This window comes from Ipomoea nil, unplaced genomic scaffold (genome assembly GCF_001879475.1).
Source record: "Ipomoea nil cultivar Tokyo-kokei standard unplaced genomic scaffold, Asagao_1.1 scaffold2144, whole genome shotgun sequence".
Lineage (NCBI taxonomy): Eukaryota > Viridiplantae > Streptophyta > Magnoliopsida > Solanales > Convolvulaceae > Ipomoea > Ipomoea nil.
Window position 1 is genome coordinate 6,598,739 of NW_017618572.1, and position 25,415 is coordinate 6,624,153.

Genomic DNA, 25,415 nt, shown 5'->3' on the forward strand with positions numbered 1-25,415 from the left:
TGAAGATGGGAGAATTCTGGAGTTTTTCTTCTCTTGTGGATCATCATCGTTGTTAGCGCAATGGATAGATGCGGTTTGCATCATTAAGGTTAGCCAATAATTATCTTTTATGGTTATAATTGATAATTAGTGCTACAGTTACTGTTAACCGCTAATTTGGACTAGTCACATATTTTATTCTTTAGAAAAATGGAAACATTAAAAGGTGCATTACCATACTTTAGTTTGTCGTTTTTATTAATGTTAATAGTGATTATAATGTTACTTATTACTATTAATAATAATTAATTAATGATAACATTAATATTGTTATGGTATTCAGATATTTACCTTGAACTGTTTCCAAATAAATTTATGTGACAATATTCCAGTACAGAAAATAATTTTCCTGACATTAATATTTTTCGGACTTCAAATTTTATTAAGTTTTCAAAATTTTATCCGAAAACGTGTATAGATGTTAGCGTTTTTAACCATTGTTTTTCCATATTTAGTCTCCTACATAATGTGATAATATTATTATGGCTATTTATTGCTATTTTGGTTATTTGCAATTTTGCCATTAATAATAATATTATTATTACCTGGGTTATGGAGAGTGATTTTGAATCAATTTAGTAATCTTGGAAAACATATTTTCTAGGCAATCGACTATTGCCATTAATTCCATAATTCATTTAGTTCATTGAATTATGATTGCCCATATTTGGTTAGGTATGAATACATAAATATTTGGTGTCAATTCATATTCTTTAGTTGGTTCATACTCTTTAGATTGTTTTATGCATTCGATTACATTAAGTGCATAATATTAAGTTTAATTATGCAATTAGAGTTTGTGAGATTTTAATTTACAAATGACATCATATCCTTTTGGCTTGATATTGTTTGAATTTGTAAATTCAGTTATTTCTCATAAATTTGATTTTTATGCATTAAAACATTTTAGTCATGGGCTTACAGTTAAAAAAAATCAAAAAATATCAAGTATATTATTATTCAAAATGTTAGGTCTCTTTTGGTTTGGACTCATTGGTGTTTGAATATTAAGTTTATACTTTGAAATCTCATATTGTAAATTGCTTTAAGCTATGCAATTTATTTGGAATATATGAGTTTAATGTTTAATTTTATGCATATTTGTCCTAAGCATAATATTTTGTTTTAAATTATGCAATTTTATTATGTCTTTAGCAATGCATACTTTAGGATGGAATTATAATAGTTCCTAGTTAAGTTTGGACAGATGCATAAACTTTAGTTGCGTTAATGCCTAAATTTAAGCATGTTTAGTCCGCTAATTTAGTTCACCATTTAAGCTTTAATCATAGGTGAACCATACAGTTTACTGGTGTATACCCTACAGTTTTAGGTTTATACCCAAACAGTTATACATTAAGTATATTTGAATCGGGGATGTATACTAGTTTTATGGCCATGACTTAAGAATATCTTGTGCCACTAGTCTCCTTAAATTGATACTCTATTTATGGAATTGGTTTTCAGTGAGACTTTGTCTCTAACCACCTTTCCTGGGAGTATATTTAGATTTTCCCATCACAATTTGGTATAATCTATTTGCCAAAATATTAAGTATTCATTCCCAATGTGATTTGATTTCGGTTCATTAAAGAATAGCCAAAGCATCTTTAATGTACTGGAATATCTTGAGTTTTCAATCTTGGTTAATTAAGGAAATGCTACAGCATATTTAGCTACCTAAGATTATTAAGTTTCAATCATATAACTTTTAGGCAAGGAATTGATAATTGTCTAGTGCTCTTATAATTTTAATTTGGTTTGGGAGTAGCCACAACATCCTTAATCACTTAAAATTATATATTAAGCGGTTTATTTTGAGCACATACAGTTTTGGACATATCGTTTGTGATTAATTGTATGTAATATGATGGAATTTAGCCCACATGCAATTTCGTTATGTTTGTATATTAATTAGGATGAAATACTGGACTACTGGCATAATTTAGTCCACAGGCAATTATGTATTGGAATGTAGTTTAGTAGTTTTATCAGTAATGATAGAAATAAATCAATTTATTTACTTTATGGTTATTTGTAAATAATTTCCAATTCTATCATGAAGTTCAGTTTTATGATGTAAACTTTATATCATATTTCTTAATTTGCCACAGGGATTAAGGAAAGGAACATGATTTCTTAAGGTTTGATCATAATGGTTGTAATGAATCTTATTGAGTAAAATTTTAGCCTACATGCAAGTTTTACGTCATTTGATTCTTCAACTCATTTGATAACTGTTTCATCATAAATAAAATTTTTCAGTTGGATCTAATTGAGTAAAACTTTAGCCCACATGCAAGTTTTATGTCACTAGATTCTTCTGGTTCTTTAGTAATTGTGAAAAATATTATCATAAGGGTTTCTTAATTGGATTTAATGGAATTAAAACTTTAGCCCACAGGCAAGTTTTATGTCAATAAATCCCTTAACCCATTAGATAATACTTTTATCACAATTCTTAGAATTTATAAATTTAGCTCAATTATAATTCTAAGTTTCATGGTTTGCATTGGCAAAATATGTTTTCAGTTACTTCCCCAAATTTAGCCACTTTTATTAATTGATCCACGAATCATGCTCGGTTCTTCGGACTAACTGTAGTAAGTTACATGATTTGACATACATCTTTTGGATTCCAATAATAATAAAATGTATCTTTTAATTTGAGCCAAATTCTAATTTGGTTTTGGAAGGTGTATTTTGTTTTCTAGTATGTCCAACTATGGTGGGGAATTATATCTTCATTATTTAGTTGGACTTCAATTGGAACCAAATATTGATTATTTAGTATGTCCAACTAATGGTGGGGAATTATGTCTTCATTTGTTAGTTGGTCAAATCAATTATGAGTATGTATATTATTAAGTTCATTTATTAATTTTGCTGAAGAATATTTTAATCAGTGGGAGAGATCATTTAGAAAAAGATCATTAAGTTACTACACTAAAGATTTTGGATTTAATAATTGTATTCATACATTCCAAATTGGGTTATATGTCAAACAATAAGTCCAAAAGATTCCACATGCATCAATCTTGTATCTGTTCTTATAAATTCATAAGTTCAAATTATTGAACATTTGGTTATGCAACATATTTATGAAAATGTTGTAACAATATTAAGAATTTATTAGAACAAAAACATTTGACTTGTGGTGCACTGTCATTTAATAAATTCTTCAGTGATTAATAGAGTCTTTAGTTTCTTCAAAATTGATCCTGGGCCATTTTGGTTTGTAAGGCTCAAAACAATTTTGTGAGACATATAAGTAAGACTCATTATGTTTAATTCATTAATTTAAAATGGACATTGAAGTTATTTGGGAAGTTATGGTGTATGTTTAAGATTCCAAATTTATGGACTTAGGCCTTTGGTTTATTGTCTAAGTTTGGAATGCTTCTGTGACTTGACTATCTTTTAGCTATTTTTAATGAGTGGGAGTGACAGACGTGTCAACTCCAACCTCTTAGTCGTTAGAGGTAGTGATTATGTTAACTTATAAAGAAGTCATAGAATATATATAGTTAGCATTATGCTAACATTAAGAGATCTCTACTTAAGGCATGCTTCTAAAGTTTTAGAGATCATACAGTGTACTCTTTTGTACAATTTGTATGTGTTTCTCTTTTCAGTTGTGCACATATATTATTTTGAGAAACATCCCTTAAGGTACCAAGAATAAACATAGGGTTTGTTCATAAAGGACCTAAGTTGGAGAATTAAAATGCATGTGACCATAATGGATACTACTATGATTAAATAGAGGACATGTCACTATGATTCGTGTGTTTTGTTCTTTGATGATGGTTGTGCTAGTACTTGCCCCAAGTGGGAGAATGTAAGATTTTCCCTAATAATATATATTGTATAATATATATTAGGGCCTTAATTAAGTGGTACAAGTTGACTAGGCTTATTAAGTGGTCTGGTTGGACTGAATAACTAGAAGTTATTAGTCCACCAAACTCTGTGTTTAATATAATCTGGGATTAATGGGATACATGATGATTGATGATAGCACATTCAGTTACGGTACTCATATTGCTCAGTAGACACCAATACACTATCTAGGGTTTTGAGTTAGGTATGAGGCAAATCTAGGGTTCTGAGTCAGGTATGAGGCAAATAATGGCTAACGGTCTACCGTTAAGACACTGATGGAAATTTTGGAATTTCCAACCACCTGAAAGTGATCTTAAATCAAGTCGAAAGCCTTGTTCCGACCACTTTTGGTATCCGGAAAAACCTTTGTTGCTTTTTACTTTCGACTTGATTTAAGATTACTTTCAGGTGGTCGAAAATTCCATAATTTCCAGCAGTGAGAGGCAAATAATGGCTAACGGACTACCGTTAAGAGGCAATACAACAGGAACATCAACTGTGGCTGGAGAACAACACGGCTACGCTTCCGCTCTTATACGATGTCGGATCTCTCGTATATTATTGTTCAATATAGTTAGACTATTTGTATCTAACAGAAACACCTTAATTATTATTCATTTATTGAAACAACAATTCATAGTACGTACAACCATACTATTTAATTAAAAATGTATAGAAACTGCATATATTTTGTGAAATTATGGTTGATTATTATATTTTAATTTTGCGTTGAATATAATTAATTAACAAGCAATTAAGGAAGATATGATCAAGCACAGATAGGGGATCCATCCTTGCGGTAGAGTTGGCAGCCGGAGTTTCCTATTGTGCAGCAATTTTCACATATGTCTCTGATTTTTTCCTTGCTTGGAGGGCATATCTTGTACTCTAGATCCGCCTCACAGAATTGAGGGCAGATTTGAGCCTCTGCATGTTCCACATTGCTCCCCATCACAACAATTCCTGCAATATATATAATTTTGCCAAAATTAGTACATGCACTACTTATATTAGGCGGAGGCCGATAAGGGTCGGGCCAAGTTCAGCACCATGTGGGTAGGGAGATTGTTGGGTGGAGGCCGGTAAAAGGTCAAGTCCAGTAGTCTGGCCTTTGAAAGTGTGTGGCGATATAATGTAATAATAAAATTGTGTCTTCGCTACGAGCTATAACCACTACTGGAAATTATAGAATTTCGACCACCTGAACTTAATCTTAAATCAAGTCGAAAGCCTCTTGATTTAAGATCATTTTCAGGTGGTCGAAAATTCCATAATTTCCAGTAGTGAAAGCCTCTTGATTTAAGATCATTTTCAGGTGGTCGAAAATTCCATAATTTCCAGTAGTGAACTTTTGGCGTGGTGGTAATAAGCGCTTGATGAGCACTTAAGACCGGCTGGTGCTAGGAGGGGAGGCCTATAAAGTTGGCTTTTTAACCTTTACAAATTTAGTATTCTTGTGCATAATCTATATATCTATATAAACAATAAACATGCATGCAATAATTCAATTACTAAATTTAATTTCAAAATTGTAATTCACACACATTCTTCAATTCAGTATGTACATGTAAGCATAATATATATAAATAATTAAAATATAGTTCAACTATCCGTTTCTAGCTCTAGTTTGAATGAATGTATGAAAAATTGTTTAGCTTAAGATTGCATAATCTTTGGTTGGAATTGAACGATGAGCTGAGTGTAGGCATAACACATACCCAAAACAAGGAGAGCGAGGAAACCAACTTTGCTACTAGCCATGATCGAAAAGATTATGTATGATGTTTAGGTTGAGCGTGAGATGCTATCCAAGGTTGTCTTCATGCCCATTTATAGCAGTTAAACACAATGGCATGTAGAATTGGATAAGTTTCAATAGCATTATTTATTTGAATGCATGCCATTTGGCGATGCACGCAAGTGAATTAATAAATTCATTATATTTGGCTTGAATTGACTTTTATTGCCAGCAGCATGTATAGTTTAATATAGATTAAATATAAATTTATTACTTAACACATCCTACCTAATTGTGATATGTTACGAAAAGTCTAATTCAATATAGTCTGACTTTGTACGTTTGTTCAAAACTGCAGCCTGCAAACAGGTTTTAAATAAAAATTATATATATGATTCGGAGGGATCGCACCAAGACGTATACTTATATATGATTGAGTTGTGTACGTTTGTATGTTGTGTCTTAGGGATCGCAGGCGTAATTTTTAAATTAATTGTCTATATAAATTTCAAGTGGTTTTTTTTTTCCCGTTATATATTTTATGAGTATATGGATATTATTGTTAAGATTTCTTTTCAAATTTGATACCGGACTTTATAGATAGAAGACTAATTTGAACATGAAAAAAAATTGCAATCTTAATATATTTTGTTAAAAAATATAAAAATACGGCTCACAAAGTATTGACACTTACAGCACGTTTGGTTCACAGAATGAATTTTGAGGTAATAGGAATGCTATTCCATAAGGAATGGAATAGGCAAGGAATAGAGTAGGAATTGTATTCTATTATTTGGTTCGCGGAAGGAATAGACTTTATGAATTATATTATAGTGTTTGGTTGATTTAAGGAATAGAAATGAAATATGTTTTAAAAGACATAAATACCCTTATAAAAATATGTGATGGTGGTGGTGGTGGCGGTGGTGGTGGCGGTGGTGGTGATGGTGGTGGTGCTGGGGTGGTAGTGGTGGTGGTGGCGGTGGCAGTGGTGGGGGCGACGGTGGTGGTGGTGACGGTGACGGTTGTGGCAGTGGTGGTGGGGGCGGGGACGGTTGTGGCAGTGGTGGTGGTGGTGGCGGTGGTGCTGCTGGGTGGTGGTTCTGGTGGCAGTGGTGGTGGTGGTGATGGTGGTGGTGATGGTGGTGGTGGCGGTGGTGGTGCTGGGGTGGTAGTGGTGGCGGTGGCGGTGGCTGTGGTGGGGGCGGCGGTGGTGCTGGGGGCGGCGATGGTTGTGGCGATGGTGGTGGTGGTGGCGGCGGCGGTGATGGTGGTGGTGGTGGTGGCGGCGGCGGCGGCGGTGATGGTGGTGGTGGCGACGACGGTGGTGAAATAGGATAAATTTATATATAGGATACAAAAATTAGGTTAAAGAAAGGGGTAAAAAAGAAAATAGATTCTAAAATCTATTCCTGAGCGTTCAGTAATAGGCTATTACCAGGGGGGCCCTAGTAATAACTATTACCTTATTTGAGGTAATAGGCTATTACCAAGAATATTATTCCTGGTAATAGAAATGGTTACCAAACAAAGGAATAGGCCTATTACTGGGAATGCTATGCCATTCCCGGCCTATTCCGTGAACCAAACTGGCCATTAGAGTCCATTTGTTTTATCTTCTAGACATAGGAACTCTATTTAATTTACAAGTTCAAAATAGTCTGAATAATGAACCGAATGGTTATGTTTTGGACAGCCAAGAGAAGATTTCAAGACCGAAAGGTTGCAAAGGTCGAATGGTGGAAGGGCCTACCTTTCGAGTAAAAGGAGATGTAAGAAGGAATGAATGGTAAGGACAACAGTTCGTAACCGAAAGGTAGCAAAGTGTTAAGATTCAAAACGTTAACTGGAATTGTGAAAGTTAACCACTCGAAAAGAACTGTTATTGAAGCACTCGAAATATGCACTTAAGGACAAACTTTTGCACTCGAAGGCACAAAGATGTGCAATTTAAGCAATTATGGTACCAAAAAGGAGAGTTATTAAACTTAAGTATTATTGAAGCAATTAACCTTAAAAATCATTTGTAAATCTAAATAATTTCTTTAAAAATTTAGCTATACGTTATTGCAAAAGAAGGCAAATGATATATATAATAAACATTGGCCCATAACTTTACAGTTGAAGACACAAAACTGTAAACTTGAAGTCACAAAAATATGCACTTAAATGCCAAATTTGTGCACTCACAGTCACACAGAACCAGAAACTATGTACTGAGACAAAACATATGCACTCGAAGATGAGAAAATATGCACTCGAAGAAGGCAAAATGCGTACTCGAAAACAAAGAACATCTAAAATTACTTACACAAAATTACAATAATGCCACCACGTGTTTTTTAATTATTCATCATTCTAGACTATTGATTTGGACAAGATTTATGGCTACGATTTAACCCTATTTTTTACTTAAAGCCTTCATTCGCATTCGAAAACTAATATATATGTATGTATGTATATATATATATATATATATATATATATATATATATATATATATATATATATATATATATATATATAATCACACTCAGGTGTGAATGCTTCGCCCAGGCACGAAATAGGAATGAATTCTGTCCGTCCACGTGTCCATATCTAATGGATGAGAAACACTGATTGTTTTTAAAAACGCGGTGGCATTTTCGTAAATAATTGAACATCGAAGTGCAAGTAAAATGTATTACAAGTGCATGTAAAATGTATTATAGGTGCAAGTAAAAATTTACAGTGAGCATCAATACTTAGTTGCACCTATAGTTCTAAGTAGTTGCACCTATAGTTCTAAGTAGTTGCACCTATAGTTATAAGTAGTTGCACCTAGGTGTATGAATGTTTGCGAGTGGTTTTCAGGAGTATTACTACCCGCTGAACTCAGACCAATGAATGTTAACTAGACAAAATTACATGCACTTATAGGTGAAAGTAGGTGCACCTATAGTTATAAGTAGTTGCATCTATACTTATAAATAGTTGCACATATAGTTATAAGCACACCCAGGTGCATGAATGTTTGCGGAAAGTGAATGCTAATAAGACAAAATTACATGCACTTATAGGTGAAAGTAGGTGCACTTGTAAGTGATTTTACTTGCACTTCGATGTTCAATTATTTACGAAAATGCCACCGCATTTTTTTTAAGTTATTAGATCTGGACACGTGTCGTGCGCTGATTCGTTCGCATTTCTCTCCTGGGCACTTATTCGCACCTGAGTGCATTTGGTAACCCCATGGGCACATATATATATAGGTTCTGGTGCGGTTGGTAACCCCATGTGCGATTAAATCTAAGCTATTGGTCTTGCTTAAATCAGTGTCCAAGATTATCAAAAAAAATTTAAAGAAAAACGCGGTGGCAATTTGGTAATTTTTGCATCTAGTTAAATTTAAGGTGTTTGGGTATATATATAGTATTTCTACATGTACTACAATAGCAAGGTATTGATTTATGATAAATTTACCAAGAATTCTGGTCAAACGAAGCGGGGAAAAAAGACACGTGCAAGATCAAGGCTCATTTTATTTGCATTGACAAAATATAATAATTTGGTAGACTTTCATTTTGGTAAAACTTATGAGTTTGATTTTTGGACTGTTCAAATCTACAGTTCACATTGTCCATTCTGGCTTTCAATTCTTATCTATATATGGACTATATTTATTCCCATCTTGTAGCAACACTTGCTGGATTTTTTCAATTGACTCAAATAATTTAATATAGGTTTGGTTGTATGCGTTATGTTGTAGTTAATGTTATTGTTAGTGTTAGACAATTTGTATCTTTAAATATTTGTGTCACTTTTAAAAATATGTTCTATTGCCATATTATCACAATTACAATTCATTTTAATAATAATAATAATAATAATAATAATAATAATAATAATAATAATAATAATAATAATAATAACAACAACAACAACAACAACAACAATAACAATAACAATAACAATAACAATAATTGGTAGGGAATACCCCGACCGACATGCCTTCGTCCTTTTCTTCTTGTTTGTGCAGGAGACAGGTCAGATTTTCCTAGAAGAACCCGGTCGGTACCCGACCGGCCTCGTCGACCACCGAGCGATAGCCCTTAGGCGAGAGAGCTGAGAAGAGACACGTGGCAACACTACGTGCTGACAGACAGGGCACCCGGGAGGGCGACACGTGGTTGCTACGTGGGCGACATGCCGGACGGGCGGACTTGTGTGTCCGGCTCCGCGGCTATAAATACCCGCGATAGCAACAGTGAGAGGACTTTTGGACGATCGACAGGCTGTTATCAGAGCATCCCGACTGCAGTCAGCCGGTACTCGGAACAGCTATTTAGATTGTACTTAGGGCCTTCACTTGATCAATAAAAGATATTTATTTGCTTTAATTGGTCTTCTTTATTTAATTACCGCATTACGTGGCAATTAGTACTATCATTTTGGCGCCGTCCGTGGGGACCCGTGCACGAAAGTTACGTCTTGACGAGCACCTGTCCTTCCTATCACAACGTATCCTTATGCATACGACCTATTTCGTGACGACCAAGCGGATGCGGAAAGCTCATCCGATCACTAGCCGACCCAGTATCAAGGTCAGACAGTCGACCTTAATCTCAACCTCTCACCACCTCATCCAGCATCTCAGTATCCGGCCCCCCAACAGCCGGTCAATTACATCCAGCCGGGATATCCAACACGCGGTTCACAGCCCCAGTTCCCCGGGCAGTACCCTTACCCGGTCCCGCCTCCTCCATACGGGTACTGGCCCGGTCAACCGATGTACTACACACCACCGGTTGGCTACCCACCATACACGCCTGCGTACACGGCTCCGGCCGCCGCTCCTCCAGTATACCCGACTGCTCATGTAGAGTCGCAGCATCAGCCCACTTCCCGGGCTCGACGCTCGGCTCGTTCGCGGTTGGGGTCGGGGGGTGCTGATGCGATGGAGGTACCACGGCAGGTTCTACAAGTACAACCGGAGGTTCTGGCCCAAGCGTAGGACCCCGAAGAAGTCAACCGGGCGGTAGCTTTCGACCGTCTCCGACCGGCGATGCGACAACGATTGGGACCCCAAGACCCAAGCCGGCAACCGGAAGATGTACAGATGCAGGAGGCCAGCCAGGAGGCTTCATCCGGGCATAGTGGGTCGAGATCTCACCGTCGACGACGCGCTCGGGAGTCAAACCAAGCCCAGACGGCCGAGCTCATCGAGACCCGAGGATTGCTCTACAACCTCCAGGTGGAGTTCGCTCAATTCCGAAACGAGCATCCTCCGAGACCCCCGATCGACCAGTTGTCCTTGTTGAGAACGCCCTTTACAGCGGAGGTAATGGCTCAGCCATACCCGCTCGACCTGAAGGTCTCCGGGGAGAAAAGTTATGATGGCCGTATGGACCCTGAGGTCCACGTCAATGATTTCTACGTCAACATGATGATGAAGGGCGTGACAGACGCCGTGATGTGCAGGGCTTTCTATTCCACGCTCCGGTCGGGCGGCGGAATGGTTCCGAACGGTGCAGCCAGGCTCCATTGCTGATTTCAACGCCTGGCGATCAAGTTCGTGAGAATGTTCATCACTTTCAAGGTGGTGAGGAAGCCGTACATGTATTTGGAAAAGGCCAAGCAGCTTGAAGGGGAGAGCTTGACTGATTTCCTTGTCAAGTGGAAGGCCGAGGTCGGCGAAGTCGAGCCAATGGACGATGCGACCGCCACCCACATGCTCCACATTTCTCTCCGGGCGGGATATCTTTATCAGGATTTCATCCTTCACCCCCCGGCCACGTATGAAGAGGCCCTCCGAAGGGTCACAGATTATGCCAACCCGGCGAGGCGAATGCCGTAAAACGCTCGTAGGAGGTCGGGTCCTCACCCCGTAAACCGGCCGGACGGGCGGACCATCGATCAGGAGATGATCATCCCCGATCCCGCACCAGGCCTGGCGAGTTTACGGCCCTAAACTGATCCGCAGCGGAGGCCATGCAGTACGCCCAGTCCTGCAATCTCATCAAACTCCCCCATCCCGATCAAGACGGCCCTGACAAGAATAAGCATTGTGCTTATCATCGTTGTGTCGGGCATGACACTGAGGAGTGTACCCACTTGCGCCAACTATTGGAAGATCTTCTCAACCGTGGAAAGTTGGACAAGTGTGTGGGGAAGGAGAGGAAACAAAGAAGAATACCGATCGGAGGGACAATAGGCGCTCTCATCATCGTTCTAATCGCTCTGATCGTGATGGACGCTCTGATCGGTCGGGTCAGGACCGAAGAGATGACCGTCGAGACGACCGACGGGACCCTGACCCCCCATCTAGCAGCCGACCGGCAAGAAAGCCGACCATCCACGTAATCTTTGGTGGATTGGATGACGCTTCCCGACCAAGGGAGAACTGCCTGGTCGCCATAGTGGATTCCCGAGACACCGGGAAGAGACAGAAAATGGAACCCATAACCTTCTCCCTCGAAGATCAACCTAGCAGCGGTGACCACGGCATGGAGGCTCTCGTGGTCACTATTGACGTGAAAGGGACGGGCGTCCAGAGGGTTATGGTGGACGTATTTGAAAGGCTTGAGCTCGACAAGCGCGATTTGACTCCGGTCGGTGTACCCTTGTCGGGATTTATCGGGGCTCTCATCTACCCCGAAGGTAAAATAACGCTCCCAGTTGAGATCGGCAACCCGCCGAAGTCGATCAAGACCGAGATGGAATTCGTTGTGGTCAACCTGCATTGCGTCCACAACATCATCTTGGGCCGACCAGCAATCATGAAGATCGGGGGGATAATTTCGATGCCCCACCTGTGCATGAAATTCCCCACCCCCAATGGGGTCGGTGTGGTCCGTGGCGATGTCCAATCCGCCCGGAAGTGTTACACCCGAACGGTCAATAGGTGTGACTCCGGTCCGTCTTCCCGGGTGAACACGATCGCCAAGGAGGTATCCAAAGACCAGAAGGAACAACCCGAGCCTTCCGAGGAAATAGAAGAAGTTCCCCTGTCCGAGGATCGACCGGACAGGAAGATTAAGATTGGCCGGGCCCTCACCCCCGAGCTCCGAGTGCAAATCTTGGCAATACTCCGGGAGTATGCCGATATCTTTGCATGGGGGCCCGAAGACATGTCCGGGATCGACCGGACGGTAATTTGTCATAGGCTAGCCGTCGATCCCGCAGCAAAGCCGGTCGTGCAGAAGACCCGGCACCCTTCATCCGATCGCCGCGAGTTCGTCAGAGAGGAGGTCAAGAAAATGGCGGCGATCGAGCATATCCGACCGGTGATCTATCCCGAGTCGGTGGCCAATATTGTCCTTGTTCCTAAGCCCCCAGCTTGGAGGATGTGCATTGACTTCACCAACCTCAACAAGGCCTGTCCGCTCGACCCATATCCACTACCGAGTATCCACCAGACGGTCGACGAGATGGCCGGGGTCGAGTTGATGAGCTTAATGGATGCATTCAAGGGATATCATCAAATAATGATGCACCATGAAGACGAGAGAAAAACAGCCTTCGTGACCCCGGACGGGCTGTATTGCTACCGAGTGATGCCGTTCGGCCTCCGCAACGTGGGAGCGACCTATCAGAGGATGGTCAATATGCTCTTCGCCGATCTGCTAGGCCGAACGATGGGGGCGTATATTGACGATATGCTGGTCAAGAGTCGGGACCGATCCGACCACACTCGGGACCTCCGGGAGTGCTTCCAAATCATGAGGAAGTACCAGTTGAGGCTGAACCCAACCAAGTGCACATTTGCGGTTCAGACCGGGAAATTCCTCGGCTACATGATGACCAGGAGGGGGATCGAGCCCAACCCGACCAAAGTTAAGGCAATTCTGGACATGCAACCACCTTCAACCGTTCGGGAGGTCCCGCAATTGACCGGTCGGTTGGCTGCGCTTAGCCGGTTCCTCTCCAAATTAGCCGAGCGCGCTTTACCTTTCTTCAAGGTATTGCGTAAAGTCAATGGGTTCGTCTGGGACGACGAGTGCCGAGCGGCTTTCGACGAGATAAAGGAGTATCTCATGTCGCCAATTGTGCTGTCGAAGCCCGAGCACGGGGAAGAGCTAGACGTATACCTCGCCGTGTCCGATCGAGCAGTAAGCGCAGTATTGTGCCGAACCGATCCGGAAGGGGTCCAGCGACTGGTGTACTATGTATGCCACACGCTACATGGTCCCAAGCTCCGGTACTCCCGGCTTGAGAAGGTCGTCTACGCTCTGTACATTGCCGCGAAGAAGTTGGCTCCCTACTTCCAGGGTCGAGCAATTCGCGTGTTGACCGATCAGCCGATCGGGCCAGTCCTCGGAACTGCTTCATCATCCGGTCGCCTAGTCAAGTGGGCGTTAATGCTGACCCAGTACGCGATTGAATACCGACCAAGGCCAGCCATCAAAGGTCAAGCCCTTGCAGATTTCTTGGTCGAGTGCACCGCTCGAGATACCCGACCCCCGGAGGTCGCGGACCCTAAGGCTGAGTGGTGGTCGCTGGCTACTGACGGGTCGAGCAGCAAGAAAGGGACAGGAGGAGGAGTGGTAGTCACGAGCCCGGAGGGTTTCAAGGTCTACTTCGCCCTTATGTATCAGTTCCATCCGACCAATAATGAAGCCGAGTACGAAGCCTTTGTCAACGGCTTGCAGTGCGCTCGGGACTTGGGGGCTGAATATATTTGGGCTCAAACGGATTCCGCGCTCGTGGTCGGGCAGGTCCTCGGTGATTATGAAGTGATTGGAGAACGATTGCAGCTATACCGAGACCTAGCCATGGAGAAGCTTGTCCTGTTCCAGGGGTATACCGTCCAGCACATACCCCGATTGGATAATGCCGATGCAGACATCTTGTCTAAATTGGCCCAAGACGCCCCGGAACACATGTCGAAGATCGCTCGGATTTTGGTGATCCCAAGACACAGTATCCACCGATTGCCGGTCAATCCTATCCAACGGCAGAAGACGACTGGATCACCGATCTGAAGGAGTTCATCGAGCACGGTCGGCTCCCAGACGACCCTCAACGTGCTTGGAAGGCCAAGCTTAGAGCCCCGAGGTTCCAAGTCTTGGACGGTCGTCTCTATAGGCGATCGTATGAAGGCCCTCTTATGCGTTGCTTGACCGCATTTGAGGCCGATCTTGTCATGAAGGAATTGCACTCGGGCATTTGCTCGTCAAGGAGGCCGATCTTTAGCTCGTCGAATCATGCTGATCGGATATTATTGGCCGTCCCTCCAGCTGGATTGTGAGAAACTCGCTCGGCAATGTGAGACGTGCCAATTATTTTCCCGGATGCCCGGACGACCGGCCACATTCTATCAGCCGGTCACGACTGCAATTCCCTTCGCAAGGTGGGGGGTGGATATTTTAGGACCGTTCCCTCAACTTGCTGGCTAAAGAAAGTTCGTCATTGTCGCCATCGATTACTTTTCCAAGTGGATTGAGGCCGAGTCGTTAGCTACGATCACATCTCAACAATGTGCTCGGTTCCTATGGCGCAATGTGATTTTCCGCTTTGGTGTGCCCGTGCATCTCATCAGCGACAACGACCGCCAATTTGTAAGCCAGTACTTCCAGAATTTCTTGGCCACGATTGGGACGACCCACGTCCGGTCGTCGGTGGCTTACCCGCAGGGAAATGGACAAGTGGAGAACGCCAATCGGACAATCCTGGAAGGTCTGAAGAAGAAGCTACACTCGGTTGGTCGTAGTTGGGCCGATGAGTTGCCCTATGTTTTGTGGACTTATCGAACGACCCCGAGAGAAGCAACTTTGGAGACGCGTTCGCCCTTGCCTACGGAGCTGAAGCCCGACTCCCGATCGAGGCATGGATCCCGACGGACCGAGAACGAACCTACAATGCAGAGGAGAACGAACACTCGATGGTCGTGGATCTCGATGGGGTCGAGGAGAAAAGAGAGCTAGCCGCTCGGCGTATGACCGAGTATCAGAAGAGAGTCAAGAGTTCAAAGGATGTCCGGGTTAACCCTCGGTACTTTCAGGTGGGAGATTACGTCTTACGCCGACGGGAAGCCAGTCAACCTTTGGAAGGCGGGAAGCTAGCTCAGAATTGGGAAGGGCCGTACATCATCAGCGCTGTGGTACGGCCAGGAACGTACCGACTGGAGACGACAACCGGTCGAGTGATCGAGGTGACTTGGAATTCCGAGCACCTCGTTATGTTTAGGCATTAGCTTATTTTTTGTAATTTTAGGCGTAATGGGGGCTCGGCCTGCGAGTCGGCCTCGTTCGTCATTCGTTTGTAAATTGTAAATATTTCTTCAACCACCTGCGAGCGGGAAATCTCAATGTACATACGATCGGTGATTGCTCGACCGTTTGCACATGGCGGCCTGATCGGTTTTTTCATTATCTTGGTTAGAAGTAGGGTAATCTGCTCCACCATGCAGCCTCGCTCGTGAACTACCCGATCGAGCTCCAGCGTAAACAAAAGGGGCTTTATGCTCTGTCAACACCTCTCCCTTGGACCTTATCGATAGGGGTGTGAAATTAAGCTCTAATAGCCGTCAACAGTACGGCCCTGATAGCCAATCATAAGTCGACCGGGCGAATACATCGACCGGTAAATACGCTCCTCTTCGGCAGACATATGGGTCATGCCACCGATCGGGAAAGCCAGAGCTACAGCGTAATTCCCGATCTGTCTAACTTCTTTCCACTATTGCACCCACTCGTGCCTCGAGCGGACAATAGTGTGGGGGCTAGGATGAAGGAAGTGCTATAGGTCTAGCGCTCGGGAACACCCCGAGCGAAGTGCCCTAATTTTTTTTTCGAAAAATCGACAAGGCCAAAAGGTCGGGTAAACCCCGAACGGGAAGGCCATTAATACGTCGATGTCTTGGTCGGAAGGTGCACGATCAGGCCATAAGGCCGCGAGGTCGGGCATTAGACGATCGACATGCATGCACGTAAAAGTAAAGCATAAGCAAACACGAGCCGCACAAGATGGACGAAAACAGATTCATTAATTTTAAAAGGTGCCCGGTACAAACGCGGGACCGGGCTCCCGATCAAGTCTACATAAACAAAAAACGAAGAGCAGCTCACAACGGTCGGAATCTACACGACCTAACTACACGAGCCGCATAAGATGGACAAAAACATATTCATTAATTTTAAAAGGTGCCCGATACAAACGCGGGGCCGGGCTCCCGATCAAGTCTACATAAACAAAAAACGAAGAGCAGCTCACAACGGTCGGAATCTACACGACCTAACTACTTCTTCGTAGCGTGGCTCGGCTCGGCAGTCTCGTCATCAGGTCTGAAGGGAGCCAGGCCGGGGTCGGCCACTTCGGCCGGGAGTGTCGTTAGGACAAGTTGGAGATCATAGCCCTCGAGCGCCTGCTCCATATTTTTCTGCGTCCTCTCCCGCATCCTTCGTTGGCCGGATTTGAACGCCCACCGGCCAAACGTCCAGACTAGTTCATCCCCGACCTTTGTCTTCCGGACCTCCCGGAGGAACTAGGTGCCTGACTCTTTGTCTTTGAAAAGGAGCTGGGCCAGCTCACCCGTGTTGTTCAACCGGGACTTCAGCTCGGCTGCCTCCTCGACCGCCTGCTAGGCAACCTTATCAGAGAGGTCCCGATCCTCTTTGGCCTTCTTCAGCTCCTCCTTGGCCTTCTTGAGCTCCACCTGGATGTCCTTGACTTCTTGTAGTCGCTGATCAGCGACTTTCTTCAAAGCCTCAGCATCATTGGCCAGCAATGCTCGACGTTGGAGGAGTTGGGCCGCTCGGGAGATCTGCAAATGCAAAGTACGATCGGGGTTAGCCCAAGTGGGGTTACTTGTATAAAGACGTGATGATGGAAGATTCTTACCTCTGCCAGGTTGTGACCGATTTTCTCGGCCACCTGGGTCGGGGTGAGCTTGCTCATGTCTTCCTTGACCGGTCCGGCGTTGCCAATCTGGGCGAGAATAGACGGACCGCCTTTAGTACCCCCGGCAGGGGGGCTCGGGCTATGTTGCTCTCTTCGGCGCTTCAGTGCGCCACTCTCGGTCACCCCTTTTTCGGACACTTTTTCCTTGCCCTTGGGGACAGCCACCCGGGCAACAAGGACGTCCGCTACGTCGACCACGTAGCCTTCGGGCGTGGTGACGGTAGTTGAGTCGCCCATCGGTCGGGCGATCGGGATTTCTTTCTCCCCGGCCGGCTTGGCCTTTGGCTTCTTTTTCCCCAGCACTATCTTGGCTATGGGGGCTTGAGGTACATCATCTTCATCAAAACCGGCCATCTCTGCAAGCAAATAAGGAAAGATGGTTAGGTCGAGAACAAGAGGCATTCGGGTGCTAGGGTCGGGGATGATTGGTTAGTGTTAGACCTTTGGCCTTCCGTTTGCCCCGAGCGGGCGCCCTTGCGATCGTTACGCCCATCGGCTCGTGCTTGTACTTCTCGGTAAGTTCGTAGATCGGCGCGGGCAATTGGGCTGCTTCATAGCTCTCGGCCGTCCGGAAGATCTTATACTCGTAGATCTCGCCTGAGGTCTTTGTGACCGCGTCCCGGAGGGTTTTTGTTTCGACCGGAGTAACTTGTTTCCGGAAATGGGTGCTCCAAGTCCTCTCGACCGGCAGGATCCATGGGTCATACTTGACCGAGAATATCCTGTTCTTCCATCCCCGGTTGTTCCCCGGCAGACCCTCAATCGCACACATGTCGGCTCGGGATTGGGTCATCAGGAACCCGCCCCCGTATGAAGCGGCAAAGACCTTTACCTGGTACACAAAGTTCAACAGCTCCATTGTGCAGGCCACGTTGTGCCGAGCGCATATCTGTGGAAAGCAGGCGATCATCCGGTGCGCGTTCGGGCAGATTTGTCCCGGGAGGACTTGGTAGTAGCCTAGGAATGTTGTTAGTAGGGCGGTGAAGGGGAAAGTGATCGGAGCGGTTAGTGAATCGTAGTGCATCCCGATCTACTTCCCTTGGTGGCGCTCGATGACGTTCCCGAGCTGGCGACAGGTGTCGAACTCGACCCGACCGCTGAGTGTTGCGGCGATCTTAGCCGCTTCTCCTTTCGTCAGTTTGCTCATCTGACGTTCGACGTTCTCGCTGTTCAAGAACTCGAATCCACCCACGGCCGGTATTGCTGGCTCAGCCGCGTCCTCCTCGACTGGCTCTCCAGCGTTTTCTTGGTCACCTTCTTGGGGCTGGACTCGAGGGTAATTGTAACACCCCAGATTTTCAAGACTTTTAAAACTTATATAATAAATATAGAATCTCATTAAATCCCAAAATACGATACAAGGAGTACGGGGTGCTATGCCACACCCGAGCTAGAGAACTCAGGTGCACAGGCTAAATTCTAAAGCCTCAATCAGTATCAATATTAAATCATGGCACGCAGGCCGATAGGGAAAACTATCTAAGCTACGCCCCAAGCTTCTAGCGCGCTCCAGTGATCTACTCGTATGTGCCTGAAAGCCAAATATATCTGTTCAGCGAGAGATGCTGGTAACCCACTCCAACGCGTTGAAATACAATACATATAGACATATATATAGATATAAGAAAACCAATTTGAAGCATGAAGATATATCCTACGAGACTCTAGCTTTTAAAACAGGGATCGACTCAACAGATAGGGCTAAGCACAGACAGCAGTTATACCAAGCATATATAGTTTACAACAGGCAAGACAGGTAAGATAAGCACAATTAATAATCATAATCCAACATATACGATTCCCAGTATAAATCCCATAGTCACATCCCCAAGGTACTCATAACAACAACTCATCCATATCTCATCACATAGCACACTTTGTTGGCGCCACAGGACCAATCGCATGCCCATACAAGAGGGTCAGCGCATATAGCTCTGACACGGCCCCGCAGCACCCTGCCCTGTATCGCAACACGGAGGGGTCGATCGCAACCGACCGATGAACCGCAACTCATCATTGTTTGATCGCAACCAAACAGTGGACCGCAGCCCAAGGGTATGTCATCTGACCGCAGCCAGGAAAATGAACCGCAGCTCATGTAGAAACGTTTGATCGCAACCAAACCGTGGACCGCAGTCCAAGAGTGTAAATCTGACCGCAGCCAGCTTCTGAACTGCAGCTCAGGAATAACCAATCTGATCGCAACCGGATTGGGGTATCATGCACACATAACACATAGCAAGTACATGCAACCCACATTATCACGTTGGGAAGGGGGAGAAAACGTATAACAAAACCTATGCGTGATCCTTCACATACTAAGAATAATCATAAGGGGTTCATACTTCTTTCACCTAGGTCAACGGGATACCAATTCAACTAGCATGCAATATATAAAACCCATACAACCTACGAACGGTACCCGAAATATCAAACTAGACATAGGCACGATAGACGGAGTCCGTTGGGACACCACGGGGATCGGGGGAACATCAAACGGGGAAGCCAAAATCCCAAAGTGGGGTACAAACCAGCGGGTAGCCGGTGGCTGAGGGGTCACCCGCCGGCGGTAGCAAATCCGGGCAGCGAGTGCCCGGCGGGCAGCGGCCCGCCCGCCGGCTGCCCGCTGCCGGCGTTGCCCAAGAAGGCCGCGGGTAGGTGGCGGGTCCCCTACCCCCACCTACCCCCCACAGACTCTTTCATCACAAAAACGCCCCGGGAACCTTTGTGGAACCCGAAACCATGCTTAGACACTTTCAAACGCAATTGATAACACACGTAGACAATTAACGGATCAAAATCAAGAAACATACGGCACATAACCTATCATGCTTTTCTAAACATAATTAACACCCAATCATGCGAATTCCCACCCAACATACCAAGAATAATTCCATACGATACAACCTAGGATTCTAATCATTTTTAAATCAACAAGGACACAATTCATCTTCTAATATCAGGATTCGGTAAGAATATCACATAAACATCAAGAACATCCCACAATCATCAAGAACATCATATAATCATCAAGAACGTCATATAATAATCAAGAACACCATAATTATCAAGAACCTCTCATCATCAAGATCACCCATGGAATCATCCCATCAATCATCAATAATAATATCACAAAACATCAATACAGAATAATATGGGGAAACCCTAAGAGGGGAAATCATTGCTATGAAAATAGGTTTTGTTGAGACATGGGTTACCTCTTAGCCTTAATTAATTCCTTGGCTATGAAGGGTCTTTCTTTAAGCTTTCTTCTTTCTTGATTTCTCCTAAGGGGATTCTTGGAACTTCCATTGTGGTGAGAGATTATGGTGGTGAAAGATCTAAGTGCCTCCTATATCCCTATTTATATATTTAAGACTCCTAATTAGGGTCTGAATGGTATGGGTTTACTAATTCTATTCCTTATAGGACTAAGGGCTTATTTTAGGGATAAGGGTCCATGGTCCATAGTGGACCATATTAATTAATTAAAGGGAATCCTAATCGTAGTCTGAATAGTAAAAGGCCTACTTCCTTTATTCCTAATAGATAACTAGGTCTAGGATTCCTAATTAGAATCTGAATAGTAAAGGGTTTACTTTCTTTATTCCTAATAGGCTTAAGACTCTACTTTAGGCAAGGGTCCACGGTTCATGGTGGACCTTATTAATTAATTAAAGGAAACCTAACCGAATTAAATCATATTTAATTATTATTAACGGGATTAATTAAATAATTAATCCGGGATTGAAGGCCGTAACACGGGGTGTTACAGTAATCCCCAATTACCCTGGTTGGCGTGTCCCGAACCCCTTCGACCGGGCGATTTTGCCCGCTTGTGGACGTCTCCTCGCTCTCTCCGCTTGAGCTCCCCGACCCGCTCGAGCTGGACCCGGACGCCCCAGATGAGCTCGATGACCTTCGTTGCTGGGGATCGCTCGGGGGCTTTTGGTGGTCGGTGGACGACCTCTAGCGAGTAAGACATTATGTCTATTTCGTCACTGATATGTTCGACCTCATCGTCGTAGTCCGCGATCGACACGTTCTGGCTATCCGACTCTGACATTTGGTCTACCTAAAGGCCGATCGGGGTTAGTTTGGGACTCAGGATGTTTGGGTCAAGGCCAGTTATCGCCTATAACGGGTATGCGGAAATGTAAAGCAAGAAACAAAAGTTAAGGACCAGAGAACTTACCGATTACCGAAACTCGGAAGCTTGAAAGTTACTTGCTTGACCGATCTGCTGAAATGCTTCGCTCGGGACTCTCTGAGTGTACCGACCGCTTCAGGAAGATTGGGAAAAGTTCAAATGAGGGCCTCAAAGGCCTATTTATAGGAGAGCATTTGGGCGGGAAACCAATCCACTTGCGTGATGCGACCGCTCCTGACTCCGAGGTGACCGTTGCGGTCGCAAAGGCCGGCAGTCCTCGAAACGTGGCGCGGAGGGAATGACAGCTGGCCGGTCGGTTTGGCGGCGGACGGTTGAGATTCTTCATCCCGTCCCATTTTTTCCCGGATGGTCAAAAAGGCACGGGCTGGGGGCTCTTGGTAGGGAATATCCCGACCGACATGCCTTCGTCCTTTTCTTCTTGTTTGTGCAGGAGACAGGTCGGATTTTCCTAGAAGAACCCGGTCGGGTACCGACCGGCGTCGTCGACCACCGAGCGATAGCCCTTAGGCGAAAGAGCTGAGAAGAGACACGTGGCAACGCTACGTGCTGACAGACAGGGCACCCGGGAGGGCGACACGTGGTTGCTACGTGGGCGACATGCCGGACGGCCGGACTTGTGTCTCCGGCTCCGCGGCTATAAATATCCACGATAGCAACAGTGAGAGGACTTTTGGACGATCGACAGGCTGTTATCAGAGTATCTCAACCGCAGTCAGTCGGTACTCAGAACAGCTATTTAGATTGTACTTAGGGCCTTCACTTGATCAATAAAAGACATTTATTTGCTTAAATTGATCTTCTTTATTTAATTACCGCATTACGTGGCAATTAATACTATCAATAATAATAATAACAATAATAACGATAATAACGATAATAACGATAATAACGATAATAACAATAATAACAATAATAACAATAATAATAACAACAACAACAACAACAACAACAATAATAATAATAATAATAATAATAATAATAATAATAATAATAATAATAATAATAATAATAATAATAAGAAGAAGAAGAAGAAGAAGAAGAAGAAGAGGAGGAGGAGGAGGAGGAGGAGGAGAAGAAGAAGAAGAAGAAGAAGTGGGCTACCTTCTTATTTTTTTAATTTAATTGTCTACCGTCTACGTAAGTAATTTCAAGTGGGCTTTTTTTTTCAGTTATATATTTTGATAAATTTAGCTGAAAAGTAATTGAAAGTTAAATATCTATAAGTTAGAGTTGTTAAGCTAGTTGATTATGCTTAAAAGTTGACTTGATTTAAGATCACTTTCAGGTGGTCGGAAATTACATAATTTCTAGCAGTGTAAATTACATGTTTACTCCAACTTAACGGTGCCGTACACTAATGGGGAACCACATGTCCATTACGAGAGGGGCTATATGTGCACCGTTTTGATAATTGAGAGACAAAATTTACACCACTCATAATTCAGGGGTGACATTGATAATTAGCATATTATAGAGCGGCATTTTTTACAATTTTTCCTTATATTAATGATGTGTAAGTAAGTTCGTATGTTTTTTTTTTTTTTTTTTTTTTTTTTTTTTGTCATTGGGTGCATTATTTTTTCTTTTTGAGTGCATATTTTTTTCTTTTTCAAGTGTATGTATATTTATCTTTCTTCAAGTGCATATATAGTATATTTCTGGTCAAACGAAGCGGGGGGGGAGGGGGGGGGGGGGCGGTGGGTGAAGACGCGTGCATGATCAAGGCTCAATTTATTTGCATTGACAAAATTTAATAATTCGATAGACTTTAATTTCGATTTGGTAAAACTTATAAGCTTGATTTTTGGATTGTTCAAATCTACAGTTCACATTGTCCCTTCTGGCTTTCTTATCTATACTAGTATAGTCCCCGTGCGATGCACGGGATGGATATTGTTCAAGATAGTTTACAATTGTGTGAATAATTGGTTACGTTATTGTTAAAATTTGCAATATTAACAAATAGTAAAAATTATTACAACATGTTTAAACAGAATATCCAAAAATACCGTTTAGTAAACAATTACAAATTATTGAAGATTTCATGGTATACTACGTTGGTTGTTGATGTAGCAGTTGTCCTTGAGTCGTTGTCAATTAATTAGGGTACGTTATACTAATGTTATAAACATAATGTAATAATTTAGATTTTTAGTTTGACGATTTGTTTACCAATTGCGTCATCGCTTTTACTTGGCGACAAATTCAGGTCAAATGTATGAATAAGGCGCTTCTTCGGTGGTGAATTATCCATTAAATCAATAACTTCTTCGCAATAAGCTATAATAGTTGTCATCAATTAAGTATTGTTATTATAGTATAAATAATGCATAATTGCGGATTAAGTGTTAGGAAAATTGTTTATATTAATATAACAATACTAACAATTTGTAATATTGCTTAAAGGTTGTTTGTAATTGCTTGTTTGACCCAAGGTGTTAGACATTAATGTTCTTGTAGTGGTAGACCCTGTTACGCAAAATAAAAGAATATAATTAGTTATATTATATAAATTCAGAAAAAATGGTTAAAAAAATACCCTGCTAGGATTTCTATCTTTAATCTAAAAAGCTCAAGACTTGCTCACCATTTGTAACAACACTAAAAGGTGTATAAAGTGTATTATGAAAGACACCCAATATTTGTGTTCTATTAGACGGTTGTGGAACTTGATTTGTTAACGATGATTGCGAACCTTCATTGGGTGTAAAATGTTCGTTCTCTGCATATTAGGACATGAATGTTTAAAGCGGTCATTAAGCGATTATATATTAGTGTCATAAAATATTCAACTTTAATTAAATAATAACCACGGCTAAACATGTGAAATAATGATAAAACTTCAAATTCCAAACATATAATAAATCTATATCTCTATAATTACATGCACTACCAAAAGTAAATGCTTAATGTAAAGTGAAATAGTCCAGTTTATATATTTTATATATAATGTATATAATCCTCAAACTAAATTTTTTAATCAGTTTTATAATATATATAGAGATTATAAATATTACTCCATTAAGTAACCATAGTGTTAGTTTTCTCACCAGAAGCAGTAATGGGTCATTGTTGACCTTATCTGTTACAATCAGATCTGGGTTATATTTTGGAAATGAGAATGATGCTCTGATTTCATACCCAGCGTTCACAGTTCTCGCTTTGCACACTTTTCTCTCGATTTCGTCCTATTTCTCTACATTATTTTCCAGATCATGCGCTCTCTGTTCGTAATCAGGTGTCGTTCGTTTGTAATCTTCAAACATCATCTCTCGATTTCGTCCTATTTCTCTACCGATTTGGAAACCCTACTCTGAGTTCGAGTTTGCTCGTAGATTCAGCAATCGCGAAAATGGAAATGAAGTCTCACACCTATATTTGTAAGTTTTTAATCCTGGTTCTTCTTTTCTCCGATTTACTACTTTAAAATTCAATTATAAGCTTTAATATAGGATTTATGCTTCATTTCGATTTTTTCTGTGAACTGATGTTACTTAATCGACAATCTAGAACCCAGAAATTTGAGTTTCAGAATCATGCATCTAAACCCTAAAATTTTGTTTATTTGATTTTTTTAACTTTCGATAATTTCTAATTTGATATTTTTAGATTTTTTGCAGTTTCCTATAAATCGAACATATTAGTGAATAAAAGTATAGTCATGCTTCTTGTTTTGCAGTGAAGGTGTTGGGGTCACAGATT

At 42.5% G+C, this 25,415-nt stretch overlaps 1 protein-coding gene across 1 annotated transcript; it reads right to left on the minus strand.

Moving 5' to 3' along the window:
- Positions 1-4,518: 4,518 nt before the first annotated feature.
- Positions 4,519-5,748, minus strand: LOC109148712 (proteinase inhibitor PSI-1.2-like). The gene is made up of 2 exons (XM_019296448.1): positions 5,643-5,748; positions 4,519-4,887 (listed from the first exon to the last, which is right to left on the minus strand). Exons 1-2 carry the CDS (start codon positions 5,683-5,685, stop codon positions 4,694-4,696), a joined length of 237 nt encoding a protein of 78 aa, XP_019151993.1. The 5' UTR covers positions 5,686-5,748; the 3' UTR covers positions 4,519-4,693.
- Between the last annotated feature and the right edge of the window lie 19,667 nt (positions 5,749-25,415).

Coding starts and splice junctions, on each gene's coding strand:
- LOC109148712 (XM_019296448.1), bottom strand. CDS start 5,685: ATGGCTAGTAGCAAAGTTGGTTTCCTCGCTCTCCTTGTTTTGG. Junction 4,888..5,642: donor CCTCGCTCTCCTTGTTTTGG/GTATGTGTTATG, acceptor TATATATTGCAG/GAATTGTTGTGATGGGGAGC.